General features: G+C 52.8%; 1 protein-coding gene across 1 annotated transcript; it reads right to left on the reverse strand.

The window, feature by feature from the left end:
* Nucleotides 1-638: 638 nt before the first annotated feature.
* On the reverse strand, nt 639-4,374 carry MAFB (MAF bZIP transcription factor B). Its single transcript, XM_079321323.1, has one exon. The coding sequence runs from the start codon at nt 3,660-3,662 to the stop codon at nt 2,727-2,729; it is 936 nt and encodes a 311-aa protein (XP_079177449.1). The 5' UTR covers nt 3,663-4,374; the 3' UTR covers nt 639-2,726.
* Nucleotides 4,375-8,762: the final 4,388 nt, after the last annotated feature.

Consider the following 8,762-nt stretch of genomic DNA (forward strand, 5'->3'; position numbering starts at 1 on the left):
GTGAGAGCAGCTGACGGATGGCAGTGAAGTTGAGACGTGCTGAGCACTTGGGGGTGGTGGGGAGAGATATGTTCCCCTTCACCACAGGCATCTAATGAGTCTTGGGGGAAAGAAAAAAAAAAATAAAAAGATAAAACCAACCCCAAACCGGAATAAATAGAAGGGTATAGAAGGAAAGTGAATGGGCAGCCCGGGTCCCAAAGGAGCAGGGTAAAGGAGGAAAGGACAGACTTTGTCCAAGTGCTCTCCTTTTCTAACATCTTTTAAAAGGGAAAGTGCTTTGGCCAGCGCTGCCCCGCTCTCGCACCGGGTGGCTGCGCGGACAGCCCCGCTCGGGCGGAGCCCGGCAGAGCCGGCCGGGCGCGGGGCTCCGCCGCTCCGCTCGCCCCGCAGGGCTGGGGCGAGCCTGGGGTGATGCTCCCCGGCCACGGGCGAGCTCCGAGCCAAGCAGAGGAGGGGGAAGACTGAGCGCTCCTACCCTACGAGCAGCAGCGTTCCCGAGAGGGCAAAGCAGCCCCGCACCCCCCCGGACCACAGCCCCCCATAACGCCGGCAGCAGGGTGAGGACAGGGACGGGGCCACAACTTTTTTTTTTTTTCGGAACACGAGACGTCAGAGAAGCAGGTCCCTCCAAGAAATGCCATTTCAATGATTTTAATAAGCAAAATAGGAAACAATTTTAATAACCAAAAACAGAAACCAGTCTGAATAAAACTACAATAGACCAGGTTTTTTAATATTTTTCATATCATAAGCAGGATTTGAAATTGATCCCTTCAGAACTTTACATGAAATAAAAACAATTTTTTCCGCTGCTGCAATGTTTTGATTTCAACACAGTTGAATCAGTAAAAACCAAAGATCGTTTTCTGATGCATGACTAATATCCACAATATTTAAAACTGCAAGCACCATGCTGTTCATTACAATCTTGTTATTACTGTTAATTTATAAACTAATACAAACTTAAAATGCATCCGGCCAGCAGTGCCAGCTATCCTAAAAGGAAACTAAAAAATAAGTTTTCATTTTGGTATTTTTGTCAGTGCAACGTAAATCCTTTTACTGACCTGCAGGAGGAAAATAAAAAAAAAAAAAGTAATAAAAACACCCATAAGACTCCAAACTACTACTACTATACAACTGCAAATAAATTTTGGCTAAAACTTTCACTCGCTGCATAGGGAAGCAGAGAAGCAGATTACAAATAATTGCAAAAGAATACATTTAAAAGTTGCAGTATGTCTTCTTAAAAGAAGTTTTAGATTTAAATGCTTTCCCAGCCCACTCATCAGCTGCTGCCATTGAGAAACCCAACTTCAGTGGCGACGCGGAGCCCTCGCTGCTATCGCAACCTGACTTGTAACGAGGAGCGGTTGGGGCTGTTTCTTCTCTTTATTTACCGAAAATCTAGGGGCTGTTGTTTTATTAAATGGACCTGGTATCTCGTCCGTCCTTCGCTTCCTGAGTGTACAATCAGAAGGGAAATTATCTGGCCAAGCCTAAACCACTCAGGCTGGGAATTGTCCTGGAGGAAAGAGCTTCGCTGCCACTTTAAGGCATGGAGTAGGTTCTAGTGACCGAGGAGGGTTTTTCCCTGTTAAGTTTAGGTTTGTCAATGCCATTCAGGCGTTTTTGCTTCTGCCCCAACAAACAAAAACCAAAATGAAAACTAACAAAAAAAATACAACTTAAAAGTGCACCAGATATACAAAGTTGGTTTTTTTCTAATGCAAAATGCCCATAACTTTTTTTTTCTTTAAGTATCTCTTTAACACCAAACAAACCGTATAACCAGCCTGCTGAAATGTTATTATGTTTTTTGTGTATTTTTCTCCTGTACGGTTTGAAGTAGCAGATATTTACAAGCTAACAACCATAAAATAAAACAAGAGCAAAACCAACGAACAAAACTGCACAATCAGTAAAAAGTTCGATAACTTGTGATGTTTTTCTTATTGATGAAAAAAACAACAACAGAAATCTATGATCGATGATCAACATGCTATAGTTAAACAAGAAAATGGTACAAAATAGAAATTATTACCATACATGTCCAGCATGCAGGATTAATATTTTTAATGCAGATTTTCGTATTTTTCTATATAATCAAGCAGGCAATAAAACTGATGAGTTTTTTTTTTTTTCTTTCATTCTTTCTTTTCTTAGATTGAATGTCCCATCTGAGTCCTGTAACTTATTTCTCAAAGCAGGCAATATATGAAGAGTTTGCATATATTGTCCTTTTTATTTATTCTCTTTTTCCAAGCAGGTAAATTGTGCATGAGATGGTGCTGTATATGTCCTCTCTCTTTCCAAGCAGACAGTATGTTATAGATGGCTTGTTCATTGTCCTTTTTTATTATTATTCTTTTAAAGTCCATCTCGCTCTGCAAAGCAAGCGATCTATAAAACGCTTCACTTGTCCTTTTCTCCTTTGCCTCTGTCTCTCTCTCTAACTTGCACACGAAAGTCAAAAAGTTGCACTTTACCTCTCCCATCCCCACCCCCAGCCTACTTTTCCCACAGCTACTCTAGAAGACTGGATGCTGAAAAAAAAAAAAAAAAAAATCAAGTCTCTATTTTTCTCTCCTCCTTTCTCTCTAGTCAAGCAGACGGATGGATGGAGATGTCAGAGGAGGATGGGAGCGGGGGGGAAGGTGACAGGGGTCAGGTTTGGGGGGTGGGGGGTTTTTGTTTGTTTTTTAATTATTTTTGTTAAGCACTCACATGAAGAACTCAGGGGAAGACGGGTTGTCACTGGTGGAGCCGGCCTCTCTGAAGCCATTGCTGGCAAGTTTCTCACACTTGAGCTTGTAGGCGTCTCTCTCTCTGGCGAGCCGGGTCACTTCTTGCTTGAGCTGTTCCACCTGCTGAATGAGCTGCGTCTTTTCGTTCTCCAGGTGGTGTTTCTGCTGGACACGTTTATACCTGCAGGACTGGGCATAGCCCCTGTTCTTCAAGGTCCTCCTCTTCTGCTTGAGGCGGATCACCTCATCTTTGGTGAAGCCTCGGAGGTGCCTGTTGAGCTCCCTCACGGACATGGAGACCAGCTGGTCATCTGAGAACCGGTCCTCCACGCTGCTGGAGGGGGGATGCTGCTGGTGCGAGTTCTGGAGCTGCTGGGAGGAGCTGGAGGAGGTGGAGGGAGTGGGAGAGGCCTGGTGGTGATGATGGTGGTGATGGTGAGGGTGCCCGCTGCCGGCCAGGTCTTCGTGAGTGACTGCGGGATACTGGTGGTGGTGTTGGTGATGATGATGATGGTGGTGGTGGTGGGCCCGGAAACCCTCGAAGCCCTGCAGCTGCTGGGACACCTGGTGGGACCCGATGAGGGCTTCGACAGCGTCCTCTGGGGTGAGGTTCAGCGCCTCGGGGTTCATCTGCTGGTAGCTGTTGGCCATCCAGTACAGGTCCTCCAAGTGGGTCTTCTGCTCGGTGGGGCTGAAGCTGGGAGAGGAGGGCACGGAGCTGCAGGGAGTGCTGATGGGGGTGGAGGAGACGGAGCCGGCCGGCTGCAGGCGGGTGCAGTGCCTGCCCGAGCGGTCGTTCCTGCCCAGCGGCTCCTTCTTCACGTCGAACTTCATCAAGTCGAAGTCGTTCACGTACTCCATGGCCAGCGGGCTAGTGGGCAGCTCGGCTCCGATGCTGAGCTCTCCGGCCATCGCTGTCTTGCGGGCACCTCTCCCGGCGGAGGGGGCTGGAGACTTCACCCCAGCGCGCAGTCTGGCAGAGGGCTGGCCGCGCTCCCCTATTCCAAACCAACTTTGGCTTTCAGCTCTCGCTTCCTTTCCTCTGCTCCCACTCCTCCGCCTCCTCCCGGCTTCTGAGGCTTCTTCAGTCCGGAGCAACAAAGCCAAGGACGAGCCGGCCCCCGGGGCCGCCTGGCTGTCTGCTGGCTCTCGGTGTCAGCGCTCGCCCCGCACCGCGGGCTGCGGCAGCTCCCGGCTCCCAGGCGCCCGGTCGCAAGGAGAAAGGAGCGGTAGCAGGAAGGGCAAAAGCAAAACAAAACAAAGATGCTGCCTTCGGCTCTGTGCAGGAAGAAGAAGGTCGGTGCGAACGCCCAGCCCGTGCCCCTGGCCGGGTTTTGTAAGTCCGGAGCCCCCTCTCCGCGGCAGCCGAGCCCGGAGCCTGCCGCAACTTTCCAGCCCGAGCGAGCGCCGGGGCAGCGCACGGGCTACCGGCGGCGGCGCGGCTCTGCACGGGAGTTTCGGTGGCTCTGGCAGGCTCTGAAGGGGAGGGAAAAAGGGGAGGAAGGAGGAGGAAGAAAAAAAAAAAAAAAAAAAAAAAAAAGAAAAAAAAAAAAGGAGGAGAAGGGGGACGAGCACAGCCCAGGTCTCTGCTGTAGCTGCCGCCGCCAGCGCTCGTTGTGCAGCTGTGATCACAGTGCAGCCCCCCTTGGCTTCTTATACGGCCGTGCCCGCCGAGAGCGCGGCGGGGGCCGGGGCCGGCGGCGGCCGCGCCAATGGCAGCGCGGCGGCGGGGCCGGGCGGGGGCCGGGCCGGGCCGTGACAGCTCCGCAGCGCCAGCTGAGCGCCCGCCGCTCCCAGCCCGCACCTCCGGGCTCTCCCCGGCTCCCCCTCCAGCGCCCGCGCCTTCCCAGCTATACATTTATTTATTTATTTAACTGATTATTTATTTAATTAATTATTTATTTCTCCCATGCTTTTCGGCCTCTGCAGCCCGCAAAGGAGGGGGACTCGGGGACATCCTGCCCGTCCCTTTGTTCTAAATATAACAAAGTGCCCCTCTTTGCCCGCTGCCGTCCCGTAGTGGGTCTCAAGGCAGGGAGCTCGCACGCCCCCCGCGCCACGCACGAGCATCCACCCTTTCAACTTTATGTAAGCGGCTCCGGTGCTAACGTACCGGGAGAAAACCGGCCGAGAACGCGCGGCGGGTCCGGCCGGGAGCGAGCGCCGGGCTGCGGGAGGCGCCGAGGGGGACGAGAGAGGAGCCGGGAGCGGGGGAAGCACCGGCTCGGCACGGCTGTCAGCGCTCCGTGCACAACCGGGGAAATCCTCCCGGTTACAGGAAGCAAATCTCTCCCTAAAGTAAAGCAAAGGCATCGACACAGACAATTGCAAATATTAGGGAGAGAAGGGAGAAAATATCATTACATTTCGGTTCTGAGGGGACCGTGTTTGATTTCCTCTGCTGTTCCCTGAGACAGTGACTGCTTGCAAAGGAGTATTCGGTTTGCACGGTTTTTTTAGTTTTTTCCTTTTTTTTTTTTTTTTTTTTTTTGTCCGGTAACAGGATTTTTTTTAACATTTTGTAACGATTAAGGGAGATTAGGGCTTCTTTTTACACCACTTTCATGCTCAAACAGACAGAAAGTACGACCCCAAGTGTCCGTTTTCAGAATCACAGCTACATTTCACCGGGAGAAGGGACGGGCGTGCGGGACCGGAGCGATGCGGGAGCGGGGCTGCCTCGGTCCCGTCTGGCCCCTCCGCTTCGGAGCCGCTCCTCCTCTGCGCTTCAAAATCCCCTGTACCACCCTCCCACACCCCCATTTATTTAGCAAAAAGGCAAAAAGAAAAAGAAAAAAAAGTTCAGGAGCTTTCTGCTTTCCCGAAAATTATGAGGAGGGAACTGCCTTTCTGCAGCCGGGACAACACTGGAGTCCCCAGCGGAGATGTCCCGGAGCGGGTCCGTCCCTCCGGGACCCCCGCCAGCCCCGCGGCGATCCCCGCAGCCCGGAGCCGCTCGTCCCGCTCTCCGCATCTCCGCGCAGCCGGCCGCAGCCGCGCAGGGAAGCAGCGAGGCAAAAGTCGCTCAAAGTCCTTTACCCAAAAAGAAATTCCACGGGGTTCCTTTGGCAGAAAGAGGAGGAAACCAGGCAGAGAGATTACATCCAAAGCCTGTTTTGCAGTACAAGCGCTCCGGGGTTTGATTTTGTGTGGCAGTGCCTTGTGTGCGTTTTTCTCCGGGACATTTTTTGGGGACAGAACTCTCGCCCGATAGTCCGGAGATCGCCGGCTCCGGCGCTCCCCGCGCTGCGCTCCCGGAGCGAGCGGTGCCTCCGCATCCCGGTGCCGCCCGGAGCGGGGCTGCGCTCCCGGCAGCGCGCAGAGCTCTCCGCAGGTCGCGCTGCTCCCAACGCGTGTGCGGGAGGAAGGACACGAGTGGAACGCACCCACAGCCGCGGGGGGCTCTCCTTGCCCGCATCCCCCGCGGGCAGCGCAGCCCCGGAGTGCGGCGAGGCCCGGGCTCCGCACGGGCACCGCGCTGCTGCTTTCCCATCGGTGCCAGATTTGGGGAATCGCCTCTTCTCGCTGCTAACGAGCGGCCCCGAGGCTCAGCGAGGCGGGGAGCCCCGCGGTGCCCCTCTACGGAGGGGGAAGCGGGCAGCGGGGCAGAGCGGAGCAGGCAGGGAGCTCGGCGGTCCCCGAGCCGCCTCCCCGGGGGCTGGGGGCTGCTCAAAGCCCCCCGTGCGGGTCCGCTAGTTATTTCTGAGGTCTTGGAAGCTGCCTGGGGAGAGCTTTATTTTTACCTGCACGTTAAACGTTATCCTAGCCACTGAGGGAAAGGGGACCCTGGCGAGAGCTTGGGAAGCCTGGCTGCAGCCCTGCAAAACGTGCCATTAGATGGATAATACTTTTTCCTCTCATAATTACTGAGGTATATTCACAAGGTGGAGCTACTGAAAGGCGGAGGGAAGCATTTATCTCCCTGTCCATACACACTCTGTCCCTTTCCTTAATCTTTGAAGCTGTGAACTGTGATCGATTTTCAGCGTCCGTCCTCACAGTCATAAAATTTCGGGGCACTTCCTGGGTCCATTTCTTTGCTCTTTCATGCCTCGCTCCCCTTTCAAAAATACATCCCACAAAACTTGCGGCGTGAAGCGGCTGACTAAAGTCAGAACCGCTTCGTGCCCCGAATTCTCAGTTGTTCACTGTAGTTTTTAATTCAGCCACCAAAGGTTCTTCTCAATGGGAATTATATGTTAAAGACGTTGCTCCTTCGTGCATTTTAAATTATATGTATAAATATTTTAATTTTTTAGCAGGGATTGAGGAAGAAATAGTGTGGTTGGAGAAGGATTTCTGGGCTGAACAGCCCGACGAGGCAGCTCAGAAGTGTTTCCCATCCGCGGGGCCGCGGTGCTGCGCGCAAAGGGAGGGAGGGAGCTCCGCGCACCCCGGCCCCGCACCCTAAAAACCACAGCGGGGCAAAGCGGCGGCCGCCGGCTCCTGCGGGAAGAATTCCCCGTCCCCTCCTCACCCGCACCGGCGGAAAAAGAAGCGCCCACCTGCCCGGCCCCGCAGCTCGCCACCCCGCCGAGCGCTCCGGGCAATTTTTTTTTTAATTGCCCCCTTCTTCCGTCATCCGAAAACTGCTAATCGAGCTCCTTTAATTTTTTTTGCTTTCTATATTTTAAGATCCGTTTTTCATGGTTCGTTTCGAGGAAAAAATTACTTCTTCCCGCTCTCCCTTTACTTCCCCCTGCTTTCCGCAAACTCCCGGCCAAAATCGGGACGAGTTCAGAGAAAATGGTAATGTCATTTCTGATCAACGCCGGCGGCACGTCCGCCCAGGGCAGGGTAGTAGAGTCCTGGAGCCACTGAAATTTGAAATCTCTCCCTTAAAACTGCAACATATAAGATATCTATCCGTGTTTGTTCAGGTAGGGCTCTAAATCGTGTCAGTGACATTTAGAAAGAGAATTGTTTACGCTGGCATCCTAATCCCCAGTTCTTAGAAACAGCAGGTATAGGTTCTCAGATAAAAAATAAGACGCTTGTTATGTACGTAGTTTCCATGCTCGGTTCTCTGAGAAGTGCTCCTCGGTTTTGGTAGCTGACCGCTACTTTTGCCCCAGAATTAGCTTTTTTTTATGCGGTAACATCAGCGGGATATGTTGGCTAAAATGGGAGTTTTGTTAACAAACATAGACCCAAACCTAAATTACCCGTGGCTGGCAGCCGGCACTGATGGAGGAAAAGAGCATCACTTTCCTAATTCCTACCTCCCCTGGCTTGATTTTTAATATCCCAAACCGCAGGCAGACACGGTGCTGGTTGTCGGGATTTTTTCCCCTGTGTAAGCAGCGAGGGACCTGGTTAATCATCTATCGCAGATACATGTGCATGAGAAAGAAAAGTGTTGATGTTTGCTTGTTGGGGCTGATGGGAATGGCCCACGAATTTAGGATTAAATTACTACTGGTAATCATAAGGCTTTGTTTCCCTCTCGCTCTCCCTTTTCTGCGGGGCTTGTCAAAGTAAACCTGGCAACGTTATTCGGACAAAGTCTGGAGAGCGGCTTTGCTTGTATAAAATAAGAGATTGAACCCTTCTGGGTTAACTGGGACCTCTTCAGGTTTTAGCCCGAACCGGTTAAGAGCGGGGCAAATCCCGGTACTAGCCCTAGACACGTTTTCACAGGTGGATCTAGGCGAAGGGAGCGGACCAGCACTTCAGAAGGGTAGGTTTTTAGGGCGGAATTTTTGTTTTCCGAGGTTTTGCAGTGTCCAGCGTTAAATCCCCGCCGAGCAGGGGGTGTCCGGCTGTGCGGGGCGGCTTTGGGGTTCTCTCGGTGCGGGGGGCGCGGGCGCTCCGGGAAGGGGGTTGCTGTAGGAGGGTTTAGGGGTGACTGAACTCCCCACGATGAAGGGGGCTGTGCCGGCTGCGGGGGCCGCGGCAGTGCCCGGCGGATCCCCCCAAAGCAGACAAACACCAACACCCCAAAACTGCAGCGCGGCTTGGGGGCACTGATGGACGGGAGGGGCGGCGACAGCTCCTAATGGGAGAATCCCG

Source organism: Erithacus rubecula, assembly GCF_903797595.1.
Source record: "Erithacus rubecula genome assembly, chromosome: 18".
NCBI lineage: Eukaryota > Metazoa > Chordata > Aves > Passeriformes > Muscicapidae > Erithacus > Erithacus rubecula.